At 37.9% G+C, this 25,456-nt stretch overlaps 2 protein-coding genes across 4 annotated transcripts; one reads left to right on the forward strand and one right to left on the reverse strand.

The window, feature by feature from the left end:
• Positions 1–344: 344 nt before the first annotated feature.
• Positions 345–13,742, forward strand: LOC115046816 (antigen WC1.1). Of its 2 annotated transcripts, none has more exons than XM_029507438.1 (19): positions 345–408; positions 1,580–1,897; positions 2,017–2,124; positions 2,740–2,946; positions 3,031–3,213; positions 3,347–3,501; positions 4,030–4,174; positions 4,521–4,832; positions 5,082–5,378; positions 5,642–5,953; positions 6,557–6,859; positions 8,319–8,606; positions 9,298–9,570; positions 9,899–10,080; positions 10,158–10,263; positions 11,206–11,355; positions 11,807–11,902; positions 12,306–12,467; positions 12,585–13,742. In XM_029507438.1, the coding sequence occupies exons 1-19, from the start codon at positions 354–356 to the stop codon at positions 12,770–12,772; spliced, it is 3,840 nt and encodes a 1,279-aa protein (XP_029363298.1). In that variant the 5' UTR covers positions 345–353; the 3' UTR covers positions 12,773–13,742. The 2 variants fall into 2 exon arrangements, with proteins under 2 accessions (XP_029363298.1, XP_029363299.1); XM_029507439.1 differs by having other exon boundaries at positions 12,306–12,465; positions 12,577–13,742.
• Positions 13,743–19,869: 6,127 nt separating this feature from the next.
• On the reverse strand, positions 19,870–25,114 carry LOC115046534 (serine/threonine-protein kinase SBK1). Of its 2 annotated transcripts, none has more exons than XM_029506977.1 (4): positions 24,899–25,114; positions 22,959–23,121; positions 22,185–22,387; positions 19,870–21,245 (listed from the first exon to the last, which is right to left on the reverse strand). In XM_029506977.1, exons 2-4 carry the CDS (start codon positions 23,119–23,121, stop codon positions 20,634–20,636), a joined length of 978 nt encoding a protein of 325 aa, XP_029362837.1. In that variant the 5' UTR covers positions 24,899–25,114; the 3' UTR covers positions 19,870–20,633. The 2 variants fall into 2 exon arrangements, with proteins under 2 accessions (XP_029362837.1, XP_029362836.1); XM_029506976.1 differs by having other exon boundaries at positions 24,995–25,089.
• Between the last annotated feature and the right edge of the window lie 342 nt (positions 25,115–25,456).

The following is a 25,456-nucleotide window of genomic DNA, read 5'->3' on the forward strand; positions in this document are numbered from 1 at the left end:
AGAGCTGGATTGGATTTATTTAATCAATGTTCTAATCAGGGTGTATATTCAAGGAGAAACATTTCTGAACATGTATGATGTGCATCAGCTCTTAAACTTTGGTAACTTTATTTATACATGATACATATATAGATGCACAAATATATGCATGTATGGATATAAACATTAATGAGTGTATTTTTATTTGCTGTTTCAGTAGTTTTTCTTTCTGAGTTAAAATGTGTAAACGTGGGACTTATAGCACATGCAATAGGTTGCCGCTCATATCCTTTTTTGGCGGTCACATCGTTGGCAATATAAAGCTGAGCAGATCATCATCTACCTCACTCTCATAGTCATGAGCTGTGGCGATAATGTGGTTCGTCCTTCTCATCTACGCTGCTCTCAGTGAGTCTGTGACCTCAGAAGGCAAGTTACAACTATTCCTTTCTTTTCTCAATTATATTATTTAAATATATGATTCTTTACTTGTGACAAATAACAACTGAATTGTTTGTCAGATTTAACACTTCTTGATATAAGAAAAAAAAGCAATCTTCAATTTTTGAAGAAAGACTTTAGGTCCTCCATTAAATATATTCAAGGCAAAGATTTCTATTTATATAAGGCAACCACATGCAGGCATAACAGGAAATGTCTTGTTGAGGATTTATTGGTTTTGAAGTCAAAAGCTCTGATGAAAAAGTTTTCTTTGAACACTTCAGTAGTTAAAACTTATCCTAAAAGTATATATATATATAAAGTGGGGGAGCCTGTGGTTGTAAGACAACAGATTACAGTTTAGCAGTTTAGACATGAAGGAAAAATTCTGGAACTGAAAATAAGCTTGTTTAATTTTTTTTTTTTTTTCTGTGTATTTCTTTTGGACATGAATAAGATTGGAATAATGTAACAAATTTAATTGATTATAATTTCTATTATTTTTTGTTAGTTAAAATACAATAAAATTATATTCATTATTAATTTTTAAATTGGTAAAATTATTTTTCATTACTAAATTATTCTTCATTTAATAACTGAGTTTTAAAAGTTGCCATATCACAAAAATATTGTCTGAGAATTTGATTAGGATCAAGCCTACCTTCTCTTGATATAGTCACATCTATATGCAAATATTTAATGACTTAATGTCAGTTTAGATTTGAGCAATCAAGAAATAGTACAGTTACCTTAAATAACTTTGGATTTCTTGATAATCTTAATCAGTTAAATATCATTCCCACTACTTCTGAAAATGTAGTCTAAACACTGAAAACAAAGGGAAAATCAAAAATGAAAAACTCAGATGAAATATATATCAACAATATTTAGATTTAATAGATTTTACAGATCATAATCCAGAAAACAAAATAAATTAATAGATGAAGTACACTAATGTGTCTCTATTATATATTATTTATTTTGAAGTACACAACTGCATTTTTTTTTTGTTTTTTTTTTTTTGTTTTTTTCTGTGTAATACAGTAACAATACAGTGTAATACATTCAATCAATAAATTTAAATTATAATAATTACAAATCTCTGGATAAAAAAAAAAGCATCCGCCCAATAAAATGTAAATGTCTGCCTTGTGACCAGTGGAGAAAAGAGTGATTCTGACAGGAGGGAGTGGTCCGTGCGAAGGCCATGTTTCTGTCTATTATGAGAAGACGTGGGGCTATGTTGGGGATAAAGGCTGGAGCAAAGCCACTGAAGAAGTGGTGTGCAGAAGCACTCACTGTGGGACTGACTGTCCTTTAATGGACCATGAAGATGACAGAATACCCATGGGCAGAAAAGTGTGGCTCAATGAACTGAAATGTAATGGAAAAGAAGATCATCTGTGGAGCTGCAGCTTTCCTGGTTGGGGCATCAGTGTTTACACAAAAGACTCCGTGAAAAAGATCAAATGTTCAGGTGAGGCTTGCCTTTCAGTTTTTCCATTTGTTGAGCTGCTCTGTAGTTTCTCAGAGCTGTCCATGATATTAACTGCTGTTGGTTATTGATTTTGTCCATAACCTTTTCTTGCCCTCTAGATGAAATCAAACTAACTCTTGATGAATACAAAGGCACTCAGATTTGTGCTGGAGTTGTGAAATATTCAAATGCCAGAAATTCAGGTTACTTTTGTGCTGGAAGCTTGGGTAAGACAGTTCACATTTTTTGTTTTTTAAATGTGAGTTCAAAAAGGAAATCAGGACCTTGTGTTCATGTGACGTGGCCAACATGGAGGAATCCTGAGATATGATTGACTGGGATAATTAGGGAAGTAATATTTTTTGCTTGAGTATCAATGATTCAGTGACTTCAGAGCATACCCATGTTTGTCTTACTTAACCCGCTTTGACATTTACTACACAATCACAGGTTATGCGAGTTAATATGTAAAAGAAAGTTTTAAATGACTGGTAATTTGCTTAAATAAGTACCCCAGAATTAAATGAAGAACAAAGAATAAATACCTTTGTATAAAATGGACAATTTGAAGTAACAAAGTGGAAATAACAGGAAGGTGGAATATGCGTAAGTTTCGAAATACTGAATTAAATAGGAGTTGCCAGTAAACTGTGTGTTAATAAACTTCATGACCTTCCAGGCAGCGTAGAATACTTTTGCATGTGTATACATTTTGACAAAATTCTCATTAAACGGAACTTAAGATTTTTTTATGATTTTCATGAATGTATGAAATGTGCTCAAAAAAAGAGACCTGATGATGATTATCAATCATTTTATGTTTGAATTCCTCTCACATGAAGAAACAAAGGATGCTGATAATTTGTGTAAAAGCCTGAAGTGTGGTAAAGCCAAGGAGCTCCCAACCAATGAGTGGATGAAGTCGACAAACTTCAAAGAGGCAAAAAAAATGAAGATTGACTGTTCAAACATTGAAACTGTGACGAATCTATGGCAATGTGTAACAGAAGAATCCACGTGCGATCGTCCTGTTTCTGTTGTATGCACAGGTAACACACACACACATGTAGTGGCAAGATTTAGTTCAGTGTTGGAAAAATGTCTGTGAGTGAAGAATTTGTTGATTTTAACAGATTATAAGAGACTGCAAATCAGTGGGGATGCATCAAATGTCTGTTCAGGACAGCTAGAGCGATATGAAAATGACAAGTGGAGCCCTTTCGGGGACACGACTAACCCTGATTTGTGGTGCCACCAGACTAACTGTGGTAACGCCAATGACAGCTTGGACATCAACAGCACACTGACATGCTCAGGTCATTTGTTTGATTGATTTCAGCCACACTATTTCCATAATCAGCCTCAAGCAACCAGTTGAATTTAGTCCTTCTTAGATCAAAACAACTGAAATGTGAACCATGACATCAAACACTTTCCGCTTCTTTACAGACAAAGTTAATGTTGTTCTGATGAAAGGCAACAATCCCAGCAAGTGCTTCGGGGAAGTTCATGTTAATGTGAATGGAGTTATTAGCCCAGTATGCGCCTCCAAGTGGACTGAAAACGATGCCAAGGTGGTCTGCAAGGAGCTCAAGTGCGGAATAGTGAGTTCTGACAGTGTTTATGATGAACAAAAGTTTATCTAAAGTGATTGGTGCTGCGCTCCCCTGTGGCCATAAGCTGCAATTACTGTACACGATGACACCAAGATTATCAGTAGCACAGAGGTAGGTAAGAAATAACAGTAACAGCAGAAACATGGACCTAACATGACCAGGCCAAGTGAGCTCCTGGGATTCTTGAACTCAGTGTTTATCGACTCAACCTTTTTTTCATTATGCATTTTTGTTTCTTCACTTTTTTTCAATTTGAATGCGTACTGGAATATTTTGGAATTCATTTATGTCTGTGTTTAGGATGCTCAGCTTAGCATGACGCCCACACAGAAACAGTTTGCTATGTGTAGATGTAAAAAGAGCTCCATCGGCTCTACCAAAAGAAAAAAAAATGCTATTAGCTATTAATGCTATTCATTCATTCATCTTTTACTGCTCATGATTATGAGTTTTAATATTATTATATTGATTTCCTATCAGTAACAAATGAAAACGATCAACCCTGCTTTTTTCTAGGTGGCTGATTATAAGACAACGCCGTCGAGTGTAGTTGGGATAATGGATAATGTGGACTGTTTGGGCAGTGAGTCCTCACTGTGGCACTGTCAGGCAAAGCATGATCGCTCCCACTGTGAGTCCATCGCGTATGTCATCTGTGGAGGTGAGATGTGGCACTGATCATAAGTCGATAATGTCTTTCTGTAATACCAATGGAATAATTTTGGTCTTTTTTAAAGTGTATTTCTAAGAATCAGCTCTTTACTGATCCTGAAGGAAATTTTGCCATCCAGTAGTAGTAAAGGTATTACATAAAAAAAGACAAGAGACAAGCTGCCCATGAGGGGAAAGATAGGAAAGTCGTGGAGAGTTATTTCTATTCAGTAGCAATTTCATTTAACTTCATTGTGTGGTGATTTCATGTTTTGTGATTTATTTACATCTGAATGCATATTTGTAATGTTTTATGTGCAGACGTGTTTAACAGTTCTTTCGTTGTTATGGGACAGAGAGCATTAAAGTGGATTTGAAAGACGGTCCTGGACAATGTGCTGGGAGACTGGAGATCCTGTATGATGGCCTGTGGAGACCAGTTTCTAAAACACAATGGCCTGAGCACAATTCAGATGTCATTTGCAAGCAAATGGGCTGTGGGGACAAGGGAAAGCTAAGTGTGGAAAAATTCATCAAGGGTCAAAATGTCAATCTTGGGGATTGCCCTGATGAAGCCACAACCATAGCTCAGTGTATTGAATCTCAACAGCATGGAAAAGCCAGCATCAGCCCACAAGAGCAGGAGCTAGTGGGAATAATATGTGAGAGTGAGTATGTTGTTATTTTGGCCTTTCTTATTGTGCCTCATTGTCACATCTTCAGTTCCACCAGATGTGTATATTTACATTGACTTTGACTCCGTCCAAATTGGGTAATGTAATTACAATTTCAACAGCCAGGACTAAAATAAAAATAATAATTAAAAAAAAAAAAAAAAAAAAAAAAATCAGTTACAACAGCTAATTAACGAAATGGTCTAACTGCTGTGTATCCCTTTGTTTGTTTGACCTCATCAGAGCACAAGATGGTATTTTTGGATGGAAACACTTCCTGTTCTGGCATGGTGAAAATAATGTACAACAGCAGCACTCACTGGCTCTCCGGCTCTAATGAGACATGGAACCAAGAATTAGCAAACACAGTGTGCCAGCAGGTGCACTGTGGGAATGCCACCCATGTCAGTACCGTCATCCCAACTGCTGAAATGACTTTATCAGACAACTGCGCCCTCAGCCACGGATCTCAGTTTGAATGTGATCTGACGCCCGAGACACCTGATGAAAATGTCACCATTGCCTATGTGGTCTGTACAGGTACAGAGGCCGTGTTCTCTCATCATCACATTCATGTATTCTGTTCTCTGATGCTGCTCGGAGATGACGTACACTTGGACATACTTTCTCATTCAATACGGAAGTGTGTCCAAACTTTTGACTGGTTGTGTATTTCACCCTATGTTAACTTGGAGTTATAACAATTTTAGTTCAGACTGGTTTGAGGAATCCTTAGGTTTATCAAACAATCTGCTGATGTGATTTGGCAAACAGCATCCTCATCTTCTTTCCTATTTGTGTAGGATCAGTAACAGTGAGCCTAACGAACAATTGCTGGGGGCATGTCATCATTGAGATGGAAGGGAAGAGTGGAGGTGTATGTGGGGACGCCTGGAATAACAAGCAATCTGAGATTGTGTGTAATACGCTGAACTGTGGGAAGCCAGTCCCGAAATACGACACACCAGAGAGAACAGGTCATGTGATGGTCAAGAGTTTCTACTCAACCGCAGAGGACAGTACTAGCCTGGCCCAGTACACCTTTGTCATGAATGACGGCGATGACGGCCATGACAGCATATGTCAGCGTAACCAAGCCTTTGTGGTTTGCTCAGGTAATTTTTGGATTCAGTATGATTTTTTTACAGCATTAATTGTGTTCTGCTTGTTTGTCCCTTCGCCGCAGCCTTAACTTGCTGTCTTGCTGCACACGTCTTGGAAGCGAACAACAATATTTTGCATCTAATGGTTTGTTTTACTGAGAAAGAGAGAGAGAGAGATTAAAAAATATTTTCTATTTCATATTTAAGGCAAGCTAAAATTCTGAAGTGGACATTATATTGCCTCTGGCCTATTACACTTGTTTGGATTTGAAATAAATCTAAAAGGAAAGTTCATAAATTATTAATATTTATTTTCCTCCAATCAAGATGCATTGGTGAGAACTGCCTTACATTATTATTAGAGCCCAATAATCAATCAATCTTATGTTTGCTAAACAAAAAAGACGAATGGCTCTTTATTTGGAGTGGTCATAGATAAAAAACAAATGTTAAACATTTATAGATATAACGTCTTTCTGTACCAACAATATATGGCAAAAATGTTTATTCATATTTAGAAATGGTGTTTTATCATGATAAAAACTTTAATTATATATATGAAGTGCTCTTAATTAAAATAAGCTTAATTGTGTATCTTCTATTGTCTTATTGCAGGCAGTTTTAAACCAAAATTAAGCGGTAACAGACACAAATGTTCTGGAAATGTTGAACTTTTGTTTCAAGACAAATGGCTCCCAGTGTGCCTGAGCGCTCTTCAAGACAAAGATACACAAGACACTATTTGTCAAGAGCTGAATTGTGGTCAGGCTGATCATAATATCACCTATTTTGGACCAACACCAAAAGAGAGATATAGGATCTCACAAATGGATTGTTCTGGGAATGGAGGAAAGACCATCAAAAATTGTAATATCACTTTGAGTGAATCCTGCACTCCTGCTGGACTCCACTGCTCAGGTATGTGTAACAATCTTCTCTCCAATACCTAAAACTACCGATACCTATTCCTATAACTATATAAGTTGCTCGAAAATGCAATAAACCACAAAAAAAGGAAAATTGCTTTTTTTAACAACATATTTTACCAAATACAGAAATGGTATAGCTCTATCCCACAAAATTGAAAATGTAAAAAAGTTGCACAAAGTCCTTTCAAACCACAGGAAAGTTATTTTGGGTGTATTCGTTGCTTAGTTTCTGAGATACACTCATTTTTATAGACTGCATCAAAAAGTAAAATAAAATGAACATTTTGCACAAAATACAGAAAGATGCCATGTTCCTTAAAAGAAACTATTTACAATAGTGCAATCCAGTGTCTAAGTGTGCTAGTTACTTCGGAGTATAAATATCTTCATATCAGACTATGTTCATCCATGAAAAGTGCAATTAATAAGAATAAATGAAAATACTTTTATTGTGTTGAACACTGCACAAAATGTTTTAGAAGTTTTCAGCAAGAGAGTAATATAAGAATTCTTCACATTTGGCATGAAATTATTTCAGTTGTATATTAATGGTATATTATTTTTCAATCCCTTCTATACAATATTCTAAGTGTCCTCTTTTTTGGAAATCAAAATATGGCCATCCTAATGTTTTCCAAACTTTTCTCTAACTCAATATATACATATATATTTCATGAATATATGTATACATGTCATGTGAGGGATCTATCCCTTCAACAACGTTGGCTTCATCTCCACTGTCGGCAGAATCCGAACCAGTGGTGTGTGAGTGTGAGTGGTGATCATCACCATCTTCATCCGAATCCATAATTGGCGCGTAAAACCTTTTAGCACTTCCACGATCTATAATTATGTGTGTAGGAGTGTGTGGTGAGTCTGCCATGAGTTGGCTGTGTGTGTTTTTTCATCAGAGCAAAAATTAAGTTACAAATGAGAGTGACGTCTAAGTCTAAAGCTAACAGATGATCATGGGAAAAACTACAACTCCCGGGAAAACGATGTCACTTCCGATTATCCCAGGTCATATGGCGAGGCTTGACACAGCAGAAAACTGTGTGATAGTTCATGTTGACAGTGACATGGCGTAGATTTTATCATTGGAAGTGCAGTAAACAGCTGCAGCATAGATTAAAATAGTTTTGTTGTTTGTGCTTTCTCCGTGTTTATTGGACACCGATTAGTGCAAAGAAACAGCGAGCCGGTATACACCGAAAGCCTGGTATTAAAGTGTCACTCCTCTGGTTTAAAATAATATATATATTTCTCTACCTTATTTAGTTGCTATTCTACTGGCATTTAAAAATAGACATGCAAATGGGATCGTCGGTTTTAAAGGGTTAAATAAAGTGCCAGACATGCTGCAATTATCTTCATCTTTGGGTTTCTGCTGATTCTGTCAAGTTTTTTGATTTGTGCATTTCTTGAATCTCATGTCTGTTGTTCCTTAGGATGGAAAAAGATGAAAGTCAGCCAAGGATGCAAAGGACTTGTGTCTGTTTACTCCAAGACAGGCACTAAGGCCGTCTCCTATGAGGGGTGGACAAATGAATCAGGAGAAAGGCTCTGCCAGGATCTGAAGTGTGGCAGCTTACAGTCCACAGAGTATCGCAATACGTCAGCTGCTGTCTGGGAAAACATCTTCAGCTGTGGCAACAACAAAGCAGAAACAATCTGGGACTGTGAAAACAGTACATCAAAAACTAAAAAAAGAAAGCAGCTCTTCATTACATGTCAAGGTACATTTTTTGTTTTTATAGGTACTATAGATTACATCCATTGTCATTCAGTAGCTGTCAAACTTTGGGCATGTTACAATCCTGAAGTATTGATTCATGTTCCACAGATCACAAGCTTGGGCTAATTAACTTGTATATTTCATGTAGTGGAGGTATTCCATGAGCAGCTATGGCTTTGCTAAAATTGTTGTATAATCCTTTTGTTTATTTTTTATTTTCTGTGAACCAGGACTTTGGTAAATATTGGATGTTGTTCCTCTTCATTGCTGATAATGCAAAGTAGAAAGTGTCTTACCTGATTTGTGGACAAACTTTATACTGATTTCTTTCGGTGACACAGTAGCAAAGAATCTAATGCATCCCCTACTTTCTGGTCTATTTTCCTCAAAATGGAACCGTAATTGAGAAAAAAAAATTCATCATATTGTATCAACGACTGGAAGCTATCGCTTTATTCTTCACTCAAGATTCACTGTGCTAATAAAGCAAGGGTGTGTTTTCCCATAGACTTCAATACAAGCGAATTTTCTTTCGTAGTCATTGGGGTCACCCCCTGATGGTCATTAGATGGTAGGTCAGAAAGGTTTAGTGCTTTGTTTACAGTCTATGCTTCTCTCTTTGACACCTGAGAACACGCTAGATAATTTGCATTTGTCTTTATTATTTGTTCTTTCATTTCTTTTCTTCCTAGATGAGCCCGTGGTCACCCTGTCAGGACATTGCCATGGCATTGTGAAGATTAATAATACAGAAGTGTGCAGCAGTCACTGGAACCAGCAGTATTCACACTTGGTTTGCCAAGAACAGAACTGCAGCAATGCTATTGCTACTCAGATCAAGTCCAGCCCCGCCAAGGATACTCTGTACCACCACGTCCTCTGTGATAAAAACAGCTACAAACTTAGCCAGTGCCAGAGAGTACAAGAAAAGTGTGATAATCCCCCTGTCTCCGTTTACTGTGTTGGTAAGTGCATGTGTGTATTTTTTGAACTATGTACAATGCAGGGTATCCATCCCCCAACCCTCAAAAAAAAAAAAAAAAAAAAAAAAAAAAAAGAGAGAGAGAAACAAGAAAATCAATGTCACTTACATTTAAAATGCCAATTTAATGGTTAGTCATGTTTTTTTATTTGTGACACCCCAGACTCTTGGTTAACCCTTATCTACACAGTCAACAGACATATGTGAGGGCGGTTATTCTCCAAACATTAAATTCATCTGTTCAAGCACTGTTCAAACAAAACAATTTTCATTCATTCATTTTATCTGTGTTTTTTTTTTTTTTTTCTTAGCTACTGTTCAATTTAGAACTACAAAAAAATGTGGAGGTCAGATTGAAGTCAAATATGGAGATAAATGGGAAAAGGTTTGTCCTGTGACCCTTTCTGAGACTGCAAAGAAACAGTTATGTGAAATGCTTAGACAATGTGGACCTCCTTCGAATGACATCGGAGATAATTACCCAAAGGAAAAGGTAAATAACCCAGACAACTCTGTTGTTCTGCATGGATGGAAACGGAATTCATCTAAAAAGTATACATTTCATTCAAGGAGATGGGCGTCTCACTGGAATGCTCACACAATCACATGGACATCAAACACTGCGTCACTAACATGTCTTGCAAGGATGAAAAGCCAGCTGAGATCTACTGTAAAGGTAAAACACTCTGAAGCCTTTCTGAATGAGCCAGACTACCTCCTAAAAATATTACTTCAGCTTTTTTGTGTAAGAATTTGATTTTTGTATTTTGTGAAAAAGGCTATGCAAGGCTTTTATATCAACTGTTGATGTTTAGAAGATAACATTTCAGTTATTTTAAAAAACAAAAGCCACGTTACTATAATTTTAGATTTCCTCTCTCAGGCTTCTCTATGGAGCTCAAAGAACAGCAGGGACCAAATGCATAAAACCCATTCCTTACTATGTGCATGTATGTGTATGCACAAAACCAAAAATATGCCTTATTTTTGTCAGTTATAAAAGCAACATATCCGTGCTTCTGGTTTATAAATCTCACTTATTAAAAAAGCTGCACAGATCACAGATCAGACATGGGACAGAAAATAACTAATTATAGAGGATTACAGATGGAGCACATCAGCAAGCTTTTGGACAACCACTCTACTAGACAGACTTTTGAAATAGTGATTGATAAAGAATAAAAATGTATTGAAACAGTTTGCCCTCAGACTAATGGAGGATCTAATTTTAAGCAATGCTAAGTGGAAACAGCAGAGCACACAAACAGAATCATCTGTTGATTAACTGTCTAACAGCTTGTGCTCTGTAAACAAGAATGTTCTGCACAAAATTCACACAATTTTGCTGCACATTTGTTTTCCATAGACCCCGATGATCAAGACCTTGTCTGTGTGTATACGCCTCATTTATGTATTTGGGCCCCCTTATCAAAATCTAATCCCCTGAGGTTGAATGGTCCAGGTGGGGAGGATTTGGGATGTGGCTGAGGGCAGAATTAATAAAAACCTACACCCGATGTATAATCTAAGGACACACGGACATAGACCTATGTAATATATGTGACCTCTGATATTAAAAGCAATGATTCGTAGAGTAAATGTGGCTGTTTCTTCTCAGGGTATGTACCAACACCCAAGGTACCTCGATCTAGACCAATCTCAACAGTGTCTATTTTGCTGGGAGTAGGATTGTTTTTGGTGCTGGTGATACTGATTACGATATTTGTACGAATTTGGATTGTCAAGAAAACCAAGAGGAGCAAGCGGAGTGAGTATTTGATTGTTTTTCAACGTACCTGTCCTTCCTGTTATTGCCTCACTTGCAGTTACATGCACACTGAAAAAAAGCACAGAACACAAACTGGCAAAAGTCAATAATATTGATCCTATTGCATTGGAGCCATTTAGCCACAAGAGGCCAGCCTTTCTGCAGCTTTTATATTTCAGCTGATAGGAACTCATAGATTTATTAGAGGGGTCTATTTGTACCTCAGATGATTTAATACATTCACCGTGGTCATGGCTGAGTCGCATGTATGTGTTATATAAAATATTTTATGTAATCCACAGCAGGATGATAGGAATCTTACAAAAGAGACCATCAAGTCTGTTTAAAAGCACTGACAAGACTCTTTGTAATATGTTCAAGAATAATGTTCTGTTTTCTTTTTCTTGTGCTGTTGTTGTATGTCATCATGACTAATGTTGTCTTCATGTAGTGAATATGCAGTCAATGAATGAAGAAGAGTTTGAAAGTGGCAACTATGAGGACATTACAGATAAAGAAAACGAAATGAAAGACCTCAGTCATGGCGGTGAGTTTAAACCAAATTCATGGTTTTATTTTATGTATATGCCTCTATTATTTAAGGTATATATGGTAATATTCTCTGTGGTATGATAGAAACCTTTATTAATATCTTTATTATACTTGTTTTTTACCCCCATTCTTATACATGTAAATGTCACCTTTCTTATTTTGTTCGTTCCTAATGTATTTTAATGATTTGATTAAAATTGTTCTCCGACTATATTGCAGTCTCTCAGTCTATGTTTGTGCAGCTGTGGCATTTTAAATTAGTAAATTAGGCAAAGATGTGTAAAAATTTGGAATACTGACAGAGTATCTTTGAAGCATAATTTGTTGGTTTTATCTCGTTTTATGCTCTGAAATTTCGTCAAGATGAAGCTTTTCGGGTTGTGTTGCCTCTCATGCAGGATTCAGATCAGAGGCTGAAGTCGTCACAGATGCAAGGAGCACTTCCTCTCTTCCTTATGATGACATCGATGAAGTGGGTGAGGCTCAGCCCCTGACCTCTCCGGCTGCCACAACTGGTGCTCAAAGAGAAAACTACATCCAAGATCAAAGCCCTGCTCATGGAAAGTTTCTATCTTATGACCTCATATTACCCAGGGGATTTTCTAATTGTCAGTTAGCAGAGTAAAATGTAAATTAAATTAAATGAAAATATAATGTGATTATTTTTCTGCCAATAGATGGCGTGACCTACGAGGTGGATGACCAACAGGAGAGTTATGACGACATTGAGCCCAGCCCTAAAAACATGCAAACTGAAGCTGAAGTACACAACAACCCCACAAACACCACTGAAAGCAACAGAGTAGTACCTCCTTTATCGAGACAGAAAGATGGGGAGTATCTAGAGCCGGATCTAGATGGGTGAGCCAAAATTGAGTTTAACACCAGGTGAAATAAAATCCTATCTGGATCATCTCAAAACTCAGCTCCCTTTTACTGGGAAAACTCGACTGCAGTTTTTTTTGCTGAATAAAAATTTCAAAATGGTACAAAACTCAAAATTGAAATGATCAGATCCATAATTTAAATATGTATTTTAAATCTAAAAGCAGATGATTTTTGAATTGGACAAAAATGGACAGTTTGTGAAGTGGAAAAAGAGCATGTGCAAATAGACATCACAAATCTGTGCACTGCTCACTGATGAAGATCACGTCAACTTTAGGTCTCCTTTTGTGCATTATAATGTGGATGATTGTGTTTTGTTAGAATGTAAAATTATGCAAAATTGCTTTTAAAACCTATATTTTCTTTTGGTACTCATGGATTTTTTCAAATGTATTCATAGTCACTCTTTCTTTCAACATGTATATCATGTATATACCATAGTTAGACCTCTTTTATCTGTGTGATATTTTAACTGCAGTGCCATAAAATTAACTTCATAAGACACACTTGACAGCAACACTGAAATAAATCTTATATGAGTCAAACGTAGTTTAATAACTCACCTGGCACAGTGAATTCTGGTCATATTATTGCAAGTTTTCTTTACCCATTGTGGATGCTTAGTGAGAATATGTAACATTGAGACTTCCTGTTTTTTAATCCACTCTCATGTCTCTCCAATAAATCTAAAGGTATAGCCAGCAGCTAGTTAGCTTAGCTGAAGGTGAGGAAGTTCTGCAACATAAGTAAATATTTTATAACTCAGTCAAACTTTTACAAAAGCCAAAGTGCATTTAAACATAAAACTTTTAAGCTTATGTTTCTGTTAGCTAGTGGTTTCCACCTGACTCCACTTGTGTGCTATGCAAAAAAAAAAACAAAACAATGAGAATAACATGCATACTTCTAAAAGGCCAAGTAGCTTCATTTGTAAAGCACATATTAACCCACTTAAAATATAAAATGTAATCAATGGATAGAGACTTACAACAAAAAGGTAAGATAGATATAAAATGTAAAAAAAAAAGACCGTCAGTCATTCTGGTTTCCATCTCTTACTTTACTTATTTTCTTCCTATATGGAATAAACAGGCAGTTGTGCTGAATAAACTATTGCGTTAACATCAGCTTTAATTAAAATGACAATAAATAGTTTTCAAGACTTGTTTTGCGCCGTTGTTCAGATTTTAGGATCTATCTTCCAATTGCACCTATTGACAGATCTGAGACTCTCGGGTTTTGGAAATGGCTCAGATGTTGAGTATCAAACTGTATGTTCCATATATTGTGTATAGTTTGATACACAGCACAATAAGCCATTTTCTCCAGAAAGCATCCGTCGTCGAGGGACTCACTTTCACTGCTGTTCTTTTCATTTAACAGTACAATGAGTTTTATTTATTTTGAGACATTGATTTATTATTAATGAACTCCTGTGATTCAGCTTAGTGGTATCCCAAAGGACAAAAAAAAAAAAAAGTTTCACTTTCTCTTCTCTTAAAAGTCTCTTAAAAGTGTTCTCTCTGTGCTGCTAAATTCAATTTAATGAAATGTACCTCCATTCAAAACACATGGGAAAGTCTGCTTGGTACAAATGCGAGCATGTGGATGGCCACTGGTAATGAACTGATGGCTTTTGAGGGATCGGGTAAAGCCCCACATGTTTAGCCACGGGTGATCCAAGGGCCAGTGAGATCACAGGGCCAAGTGATACACCCAAAGGGACTAATTTGTAAGCAGTAGCTCTCATCTGATATGCAAACATCACACCAGCCTCAATGTTTGCTGTCAAGTACCTGGCTTGGCCATCGTGATCTGACGCTTGCCATTTCCCGGTAGCTGAAGTTGATAAATATATATAGATTTTTTTTTTTTTAAGAGTGCAACATAGTTTTTTCTCAGTCACTTTGGTGCATTTCTCACAACACTATTTTCACAACAGTTAATGGGTTTCTCAAAACAATTAGTACAAACTGTCAAACCTATTTGATAACCTGCAAAAGTGTGCCATTTGCTTAAAATGGAGAGTTCATTTGTCAAAGGCAAGTATCCTCATCAATAAACGTGTCAGTGTCATCAAAATGAAAATTCCTGACACCATGGTTTATGAACAAGATAGTCAAGATAGTAAAGTTACACTTAAGTGTATTTAGTGAGGTAATTGAGTACAAGAAACTGAATATGTATGTTTCACAGTTTTACTGCATTTGCACTTTGCAATTGTAATTTGTACACAAAGAAAAAAATACACCCTTATTTACAACGAACATAAACTCCCTTTGGACAGAGCTGTGCACAACTGTAAACAACATTGCAGTTCATGTTGCAACTGAACATGCACATTACTGTAAATCATTCATGTACATTCAGATGTTCCTCTCTGTCTGGCCACATATTTTCATCTACATCACAGTGAATATCATCTCTTGCAATGCAGCGAGCAAAGTATCTCCTCAAGGGTCGAATCCACCCTCGACAGGACTCTGCTGTGATGTCTTCACGTGCTTCATCCACGGCAACTAGCAGGGCCATTTGGGTATCTAGATACTGGTCATATACCTACCACCTCCAGGAAAAACTCGGTCTCTGTCTGACCACATCTGAGTGATGTCAACAACATGCTTATTCTGATGATCTCCGGACAGAGCTGTGCACAACTGTAAACAACATTGCAGTTCATGTTGCAACTGAACATGCACATTACTGTAAATCATTCATGTACATTCAGATGTTCCTCTCTGTCTGGCCACATATTTTCATCTACATCACAGTGAATATCATCTCTTGCAATGCAGCGAGCAAAGTATCTCCTCAAGGGTCGAATCCACCCTCGACAGGACTCTGCTGTGATGTCTTCACGTGCTTCATCCACGGCAGCTAGCAGGGCCATTTGGGTATCTAGATACTGGTCATATACCTACCACCTCCAGGAAAAACTCGGTCTCTGTCTGACCACATCTGAGTGATGTCAACAACATGCTTATTCTGATGATCTCCAGTCAGACCCCTCTCATTCTCAGGGATTATGTCCCTGTAAAGAGTGTCTAAAAAAGTCAGCAGACCCCCGTCTTATGGGTGAGGAGGTAGGATGCCATTTTATGAAATGGCTGCACCCGTAGTAATATTCCCTCCCCACTGGCCTGGGACATCACTGGTTGCTCTCTGTCCAATGCGATTCCTTCCACGCCTTCTACCTTTTGCCAGATTGAAACCCGCCTCTTCAAGGTATATGAATGTGTGCAGCAGTTCCCTGGCCTCCAGCTCCAGTACACAAACTATAACAACTTTTCCTGTGCAGCATAATGCATTTTGGACAGTATGCTCTGTGAATACACAGAACTGACATGTAAGTGTAGTGCATGGCACTACACAAAGTAAACAGTTTACAGCACTGAACATATCCATATTTTACCAGTACATGCTGGTGATGGATCTCCTTCACTCTGACACTGTTCTGTTCAAATGGCACATTGTACAATTGTTTCATGTGCATTTAATTTCTTAATTGTAGTGATTGAAATAGATTCAGTATTCCCAAAGATGTTGTCATCCTCTACAACAACACTGTGTATCTCTCTCAACCATATGGCATAGTTTGCAATCACCATTGCACAAATGGCTTCCTCTTGTCGCGGAGACAAAAGGGGCCGTCTTCCACCTCAGCAAGGTTGTCTTGCAATCCTATGTGGTGCAGAGTAAAATTACAGTAAATGTGTAACAACACTGAACACAACAATGAACTAAATCTTTGCTGCAGTAAAGCTGTAAGTCGGAATATAACATGTAAAAAGTGATAAGTTCCTGTCCCACTGCAAGCTTCATGTATGAAACAAAGACAGTAATGCAGTGCAGAATGTTTAGTGCTTCTTACCTGTTCTCATGAAATGTTTGAATAATTGAATTTACAGTGCTTCTCCTGATATTTGGCTGCACCCTTCGACCAGCCTCAGCCATTGTGAGGCCGTGATTGACAATGTGATCTCCAATTGTAGCCCTGATTTCATCAGGAATCCTCCTTCCTCTTCCCCTTCCTCCCCGCATCCACAAGGCTGACCTTCCATTTCTGTGTCACAGTATAGAAATGGTGCACACTCTGTCCTGCTTGGGTCTTATATGTTTGTAAAGTGGGGGTTCGTGGGATTCAGCTCTGAGTGGCTATGGAGAAGTGGTTTATCAGTGGTTGCAACTGATGCTTCACACAGCTCTTCTCAACAGTGACAGCTGAGGTTCACCTACGAGAAATGCTTCCATTTAGAAGACTTTTTCAGGAAAAAAACAGGTAAAAATGTATAGAATTGACAGATTTTGAAAAATAGTTCAACATTTTTGTATGTAATGACTTAAATTATACGGAATGACTATTCTCTATTCACAAGTATAGTTAATTAAGGAAATGATAAAGTTACAAAACAGCAGAGTTGTATGAAAGCAATTGAAAGTAATTCAAAAGCATTTTCAATTTGTTGGAAGGAATGAGAAACTGCTGCTATGATGTGCACAAATGACTAAATGTTGTGGAGGTTGAACTAACTGCTGTTCAAATGTTAATAGTGTTATGAGAGATGCACGAAAGTCACTGAGAAACACCATAACCAAGATTAAATCTATATTTAGGCTTATATCCAACATAAGATGTGACAGTAAAGGACACAATTGTGAACATGCATCTATAGACAAATAGCATCATCTATCATACAGATAGTGAACAGGAAATTGAACATGAGCTTTAGTATGTACCTTACAAGTACAGAGGGTCATAATTAATGTATTTATGCAGCTCTGTGCTTTCCAATTGCTATGAATGTTTTTGAATTTCCACGTCTCTACCACTTTCTGTGCTGGCTGCTTCTTTAGTACCATCATCGGGACGATAGTGATTTTCATTGAAATAACTAATCAACTTCTGGATGAAATTTAACATAATACAGCAAAGTTGTCAAGTGGTTCCTCTTAGAAGAAACCTGAATAATCAGTGGCCTGATAATGATCTCGAGAGTGCATAGTGTGTTCTATCCATTCATTGTTTATAGTATTTACATGTGCAAGGTTGCAGGAATGTAATGCAAGCTGGCATTGTTGTGGGTGGTGCTGAATGAACAAAAGATTTCAAAGTGAAATCAAATCAGCTACACCTCAGTCAAAATGTGGATGTTTTCAATAACAGTATTTGTTACAATGCAGACTTCAAAAATCTGAGATCAGAAAGTTAAAGTATAGTGTATAGTGATTCGCACTGTTGCCCCACAACAAGAAGCTTGCAAGTTCGATTCCCTGACCCAGGGCCTTTCTCTGCAGAGTTTGTATGTTCTCCTTCTGCCTGCGTTGATTTCCTCCCATCGTGCAAAGACATCATGCTTGAGTTAACTGGTGACGCTAAAGTGTCCGTAGGTCTGAGTGTGAGTGTGAGTGGTTGTTGGTCTCTATGTGTTGGCCCTGTCCAGGGTGTACCCCAGTGTAGGTGTGAATATTATGAATTATGTCCGTGGAAACACTGCCCTTATCAGAATGTTATCACAGAATATCATAGAACACAAAGTTTCTTTAGATATCAGATCACATTCAACACAGCTTTATTATGAATGTCAGTTTTAGGTTTCATTATCAATTTTTAAACAGACTATTCCATGACCTTCGACTAGATGACAACAACATCCTGAGTCCTCTTCTGGCTGCAGATCTCATGATGTGAAAATGCAGATTATGTTTGAGGCCTGACAATGGCTTTTTAAAGAGGAAACAGAGGGGCCGTCAGCTGGAAGAAAGGCCCCAGTTGTGGTGATTTTCCATAACAGAGTGGTTTTATTAATAGTGCTCCCATGTGTACGATGCCATCCTGAGAGCCTGGCTTCTTGTGTGAGGCTCTTGCTCTTTATGTGTGTGTATGAGTGTGTTTGTGTGAGTGTGTTTGTGCACTTTGTCTCATTGTTTCTTTCTGACAACTCTAAATGCACAACAAATAGAAAGGTGAAGTCATAAATCTTGAGTACAGTAATTCATGTTTATGAGTTTCTCTATATATAATAAGCCAATGTCTCTGCAGTTAATGCTGTAGATGATCATACGTAGAGTGCCATGTCTGTCTGTAAATATGGTTGCTGGCTAGAGATGGAAAAACAGCAGCCAGAGCTGTTTTACATTGGAAGGGAAAAGCTGGTCTTAGATGACCTATTCAGTAAGCAGCTCCACAAACATTCCTCGGTGAAGGTAGTTCTTCTGTAGGGACTCATGGGCAAGAACTGTGCTGTCAACAGGAACGTGTTTCCATCTTTTGAATCACATGATGTTTCACTAATTTACACTTGAAGTGATGTAGACATGTGACAGCAGTGTAGATATGATCGTGACCTTACATAACAAAAACCAAAGCATCTTTATTTGGCATGGAATGGAAATTACATGATGATGAGATGAGTGATCAACATGATATAGCTTCGTAGAAGTTCTACTCTTTATCTATCTCTTTAGCTGTCATTAACGGTCTATGTAAGCTCTTCTGCAAACCTGAAGAAAGATAATCTCCACTGTAAAGCTCAGAAAATGAAATACTGTGTTTTTACATTTCATTTCTTTGCATGAAAGGTTGAACTTTAAAAGTGTGTAAGGTTAATATGCTTACCATAATACCTTATTACACACAAGAGGCATGCAAAGCATTACTTTCTCAACACAAGTTCTGTTGTGTGTGAACGCAAGCAGATAGTTTATGAGTCAAATGCCAACACAGGCTTTGCAGATGGATTTGCCTCAGCTCTATTAGTATCTGTATGACAGACCTAAACATGCAGTCAGGATCAGGGGTCAGCATGAAAGATGACCCTGGTTAGTGCAATGGCCAAAATATGCTGTAAGGCATGGTGCTGGCAAAAAGATACATAATACAGGTTTGGGTCATGAGCAGGCGACCATCAGTGGAGAACCATCTGCTTCAGATTCTGTCTGTGAACAGGCTGAAGAAGCCACTTGGGTTCTCAAGAGAGTGACTGAAAAGAAGTGGATTGGTGCAGCATTTGCAATGTTTAATTTTTTGAGTTTTTTCTATGTGCTTTCATGGTATGACCCTATATATACACAACACTGAACACAAATAGGTGGATGCAGTCATAAGTTGGACAAAAAACAAAACACAAAAACAATGAAAATGCATTTATGATATAATAAAAGTCTACAAGTTTACAGCTTTCCAGTCAACCTGTAATTCATGAAAATGATTCAAATATGAGTGGGCTTATACAGTACTGGAGGAGAAATCTTTTCATCTATTATTCTGTTCATCTATAAATCTGTTATTCGCTTATCTGGTGAATAAGCGTACACTTCCTCCTCACTGCTGCACATTTACTGTGTAGAATAACACAAATATTAAAGAGCATCATTACTAAATGACCTTACAGTGACACAACAGCAACACTGGTAAAGTAAACAGTAAACAGTTCATACTCCTCAAACCTAAACTGACAGTATGAAAATTGTGATGGTTTCATGTCCTGCATCACACAAACACAGCAGGAGCTGATATTAACATTTTGCTACGCAAACTGCATCATAACTTAATACTGAAGAACACCCAAGAAACACAAGCTAAAAAAAAAGGCAGTTCAGATATTTTTGGTTGTGGTTATGTGGTTTATGTTTAAACCATCAGGACATCTCTGTTTATTGATAATGGACACTCGGGCACAGCCTTCAGAGTAATGGGGCTTCCATCGCTGAAAAATCCCATGTTCCATCACATACTTTAAGGCCTTTAAAATAATATTCAAAATGCTACTGGAGCAGCTACAAATCCCAAAACACAGTCTATAAGTTACTACGCATTAGCATGTTACACCCCCTCACTGTCATTTTTTCTCTGCTGTCTGCTGCTTTCCACTCTCAGGTGCCTTCTTAAGCCAGTCGTTCTCCATGTACGCTCTTACCTCCCCAACTGTGGACCTCTTCTCTGCATCCAAAGACAGGAGCTTACTGAACATCTCCATGGCTTCGGAAGTGAACCTTTTCCACAGCGGAGGGACGTCTTCCTCAATGTTTGGCTTCTGCTCCAGTCTGCACCAGTCAGCAAACTCCTGGTAGAAGTCGTCCGAGTCCATGCAGCACTCCCAAGGGAAGTATCCCGTGAGGATGCAGAAGATAACCACTCCAAAGGCCCAGGTGTCCAGGCTCGGCTCCACGCTGAGTGGAGGGGCAGTCACTTCTTTCTGTCCATCCAGCAGTGCCATGCCACAAAGCTCCGGGGCCATATAGGGAAGGGTACCCGAGATGAATCGTATCAGGGTGCCTCTTTTCTGGGCCAGGCCAAAGTCTGCCAGTTTTACCTGACAGCAGTGACTGTCTAGCAAGAGTATGTTTTCAGGCTTGACGTCACGATGGACCAAGCCATGGCTGTGGATGAACTCCAACGCACTGGCGATCTGGAGAACACAGCGTTTCACTGAAGATTCTGGTATACCCACCTGAATAAATTCAAAATGGAGGACAGGGCCATAGTGTCAGTATGCCAGAATCACTGCATAAAGAGGGAGTGTGAGCATTTTCACACTAGCACTCAACTGTACTTATCCCAGAGCTTCTAAAATAGTGGGGGGGTGTGGTGCCAAGCCAGGGGGGGCATGTGTGACCCCGCGGAACATGCTTTTTTTGCCTTATTAGAATAAAGTGCAATTGCACCTCCACTACAATAGATGGCTCTAATTGTCAGAGTGTATTAGTAGGGTTTTTATAACAATTTTATAGACAAATGATACGTGGCAGAGATTGAGGGTGGGGGTGGGTGAGCGAGAAAAAATCTCTTCTTCCTAGGAGGGGCCTAACAGAAAAAAACTGAGGAGCACTGACTTAGCCTTATCATTATATGTGCACTTTGTCTTCAATCATATTAAGGAAACACAAATGCTAGCCCACTTTAACCACAGCTCCTCTGGAAAATATCAATCTCAATCTCTAATTTCTTTTGCTGATGTATTTGTCCGCTCTCCACCCAACCCTACTTCCAATGGTTGTCTCCTCTCCTCTCTTCCTCTTTTACCTGGATGGTGCTGACTGTGGATTGACAGATATGGCATCTGAAAGATGAAGAATTCAAGAGCATCCCATACCAAGCATTTGTTTTGTTAGAACATGCAATTTTCCTTGTTGGTGAAATATGGTCCTGACACGTTTTTTTTCTGTAGGGGCATGATCGGGTATGTTGTTATGTACGTATGTTACATTCTAGTCCTTGCTCCTCCCTCCCTTTTGTGCTAATGACATTAATGACAAGATCCACAACACACAGCCCTGTGCATAGTCCTGGCAAAGAAGATTCCTTAACAAAGTTAACACATTGTAGCTCAACACACCCTCACTGTAGCAGTTTCGGTACCTTGGTTTTGTTTTTCCAGTTTTTGACTCACCTTTGGCTGGATGACAGCAAACAAGTCCCTGCCAATGACCAGCTCCTGGGCAAAGCAGTAGTGCTCATTGGACTGGAAGGCAATGCCAAAGAGGCCCACGATGCAGGGGTGGCGGGACAGGTGTAAGGAGATGCAGTACTCTCGCAGAAAGCCCTGCAGCTTAGTTGAGGCTTTGGGCATCACTTTCAAGGCCATGGGAGTCCCTGCAGACCACCCACACTTCAGTTTGGCTATAAATAGGACTGATCACAGACACCTTGTCTAAAGATAGAGATTGGATCTTTGAGCATTTTTGTGATATTGGGCAGCTATTTTGCTGTATAATTGTGATAATTGCATCTATGCATGGCTTTTCAGCTATCTTCTTTCCCAAAGCACCAATTCAAATCCTGCAGACCTTGAACCACTAGATTACTCTGCATTCTGCCACAAGGCCATTGCTCCACTGGCTGGACTCTTTCCCTCTCAGGCTCAATTGGGTTCCAGCTTTGCAGTCACTCAGGGTGTTGTCTTATCATCATCTTTTCAAGCTGTATTTTTCACACTTCTCTCCTGCAGCTGGTTTGCAACAGCTCCTCATCTATTTCAAGTCCATCTTTATCAGCTATGAATGGCGTTCATGAAACATTTTCATTGTCTTGAAATATCATCAGCTGTTCAGCTGTTGATAAACACGATTGGATGTCTCTAATTGTTGATAGACAGAAATCAATATAAATATGGTATTTTTCTTGAAGGTACTGTAGGAGATAACTGATGACATTTTTTACATACCTCTGAATCGGTGTGTGACCAGCAAGACTTTGCCATATTTCCCTCTGCCAATTTCCTTGACTATGTTGAAGTGCTCCTGGATCTCAAGGTGGCTGAGACTCTGAGCTGTCAGCTCCATCAGCTCGTCAATCAGGCTGCCATCAGCAAGGCCCAGCTCAATCATCTCCACCAACATGTGGAACAAAAGAAGAAAAAAAGAAAAAAAGAAAAAAAAATCAGTGGTGTAAACACTGTTATTAGAGTCATAAGGAGCCAACTTATTGGAATGTGCTGCAGCATAAAAAGGGCTTTCCGTTTTAGATATATTTTCAAGCTAACAGGACACATTACTGGATTCTGTAATTACTTGTATTTAAATAAAATGTGACTGAATTAAAACAAGTACTTGTTGAACCATGAACTAGCTTTGAAAAACCCCCTCCTCCCACCATCCAAAGTTATTGCTCGTGTTCTGATTGGTCAACTGTTTGTGGCCAGGGAGGTAGTTAAGGAACATATATTTGAACTATTTGTCATTTTCACTGTGAACATCTGAGTGCAACAAAGAGAATACCTTCCAGTGGATACTGCATGGAAAGGTTTTACAACCAGCTCAGGATTTTTTTTCTGGATTGAGCAGATTACTAACTAAAATGATATTTAATTGGTATTGACTCCAGGGGCTGGACAAATGCTACTTCTAATATTGGATTTATCAGATTCAGTGGGATAAACTTGAGTTTAGCTAAACGTAGAAACAGCAGAGAATCTGTTCTATTCTTGGTACACCATCCAAGAAATCTTCCTGTCTTCTTCCTGGCTATCCTGCAAATTCATAACTAGAGATTGCCTCTCTTTCTAATTCACTTAGTTGTCATCATGGACAAAATCATTACAAAATATATTCTTCTGAACAAACTTAATTTAATTGATTCATTCATGTTTCATATTCATATTTTTCCTTCTCCTCTTTCAGCTTATTTCTTATTTGGGATTGCCACAGCAAGTCAAACCTGTGGCTTGCATGATTAACTTGGCTACAGTTTTTAGGGCGGATGCCCTTCCTGTAGCAACCCCCTATTTATCCAGGGTTGGGACCAGCACAAGCCTATGACTGGTTTGCATTGATGGGTTTCAAATTTATGTTTTCTTATTAAAGCATGTGTTTAGAAAAGAAACATGTATTGTCTTTGGGAATAAAAACGTACAGTAAATGCAGTAGATCAACTGGCAATTATTATTATAATATATATAAAAAAATATATAAAAAAATATGGATTATCCTTCACAACATTTTTTCACTGCATGACACTGACCATCAAGGTAAAAAAAAAGGTCCTGATTGTTTTTTTGATTTTTGAAAACATTTTTTTATGTTATCATGAACATCAAATTGTAGGTAAAGTATGTACTGTAAAAGATGAACCTATATATTTTGAAGAATTCTGAGATGCTTTATAAAAAAAAAAAAAAAAAAAAATCATTTCCCACACTTGTATTACACTTGTATTTGTATTTAATAAAGATGAAAAAAAATATATATTTACTGGCCACTTTTGGCCAACAACTGATGAAAAATTATTTCTCAGGTGTAAATTCTATATGTGTGATGATATAAAGTGTTTCGGTGCATAAAAGATTAACAACAAAATATAACTTTATTTGTCTTTTGTCAAATTCAAATTATTTAAAATTGTGATTGCTAATTAAGACGTAGGATAAATGCATATTTTTCAGTTTGACTTACTCAAGAATAATAAGTATTTAGGCATTTCATTTTTATTTTTGTCAATTATAATAAAGATTTTGCTGGTTATATGACAAGCTGGTTAAAATAACAAATAATTATATTAAAACTTGCAAATTGTATGGAAAGATGTAGCAAATGTGTTATTATAGTTTATTACAAAAACCAGTGGAAGTATTAAAGGCGATTAACTATTGATCACTTCAGGCCTTACCTTCAGTCTTGTCTCTTCCCAACACAGTTACAGGAGTCTGAAAACAGGCAAAACAAACACAAGCACACACAGACACGCTCACACTGTCATGCTTACAGCTGAAAAAGTGCAGCTAATCAATATGATGTAGAAGCGCAGGCTGAATGTTGGTTCTGTCCGTCCGCTGTGGATCAGCATGCAAAGTGGACCAAAGAGCTCTTCACTGTCCTGAACCAAGCTCTGCTCTAAACTGCTGCGATGGGGACAGAGCCCACTGTGACAGCTGATTACAAACTCCATGTGCAAAGGGCACACACACACACACACACCACACATACACTGGCCTACATGTCTAATCAGCTACACAGATTAAAACTTTCCGCAGGTGAATGTATTGAATATGTATATAACCCTTTAATGTCCTCACCAAGAAAAAAGCAATGACATTTTTTTTCTTAGCATTTTTTATTTCCTTGGGGCAATAATAACATCAAAATAACAAATAAAAAATAAAAAAAATGTTTTTAAAATATAGGCCTCTACCAAACAGTTGAGCAGGACATGAGAGGGATAAGGTAC

The sequence above is a fragment of the Echeneis naucrates genome, chromosome 7 (genome assembly GCF_900963305.1).
Source record: "Echeneis naucrates chromosome 7, fEcheNa1.1, whole genome shotgun sequence".
In the NCBI taxonomy this organism is placed as follows: Eukaryota; Metazoa; Chordata; class Actinopteri; order Carangiformes; family Echeneidae; genus Echeneis; species Echeneis naucrates.

Coding starts and splice junctions, on each gene's coding strand:
- LOC115046816 (XM_029507439.1), top strand. CDS start 354: ATGTGGTTCGTCCTTCTCATCTACGCTGCTCTCAGTGAGTCTGTGACC. Junction 2,947..3,030: donor TGTTTCTGTTGTATGCACAG/GTAACACACACA, acceptor TGATTTTAACAG/ATTATAAGAGACTGCAAATC. Junction 6,860..8,318: donor TGCTGGACTCCACTGCTCAG/GTATGTGTAACA, acceptor GTTGTTCCTTAG/GATGGAAAAAGATGAAAGTC.
- LOC115046534 (XM_029506976.1), bottom strand. CDS start 25,075: ATGCTGATCCACAGCGGACGGACAGAACCAACATTCAGCCTGCGCTTC. Junction 23,122..24,994: donor TTAGCTGCACTTTTTCAGCT/GTAAGCATGACA, acceptor ATGTTGGTGGAG/ATGATTGAGCTGGGCCTTGC. Junction 21,246..22,184: donor TTGCTGTCATCCAGCCAAAG/GTGAGTCAAAAA, acceptor GAATTTATTCAG/GTGGGTATACCAGAATCTTC.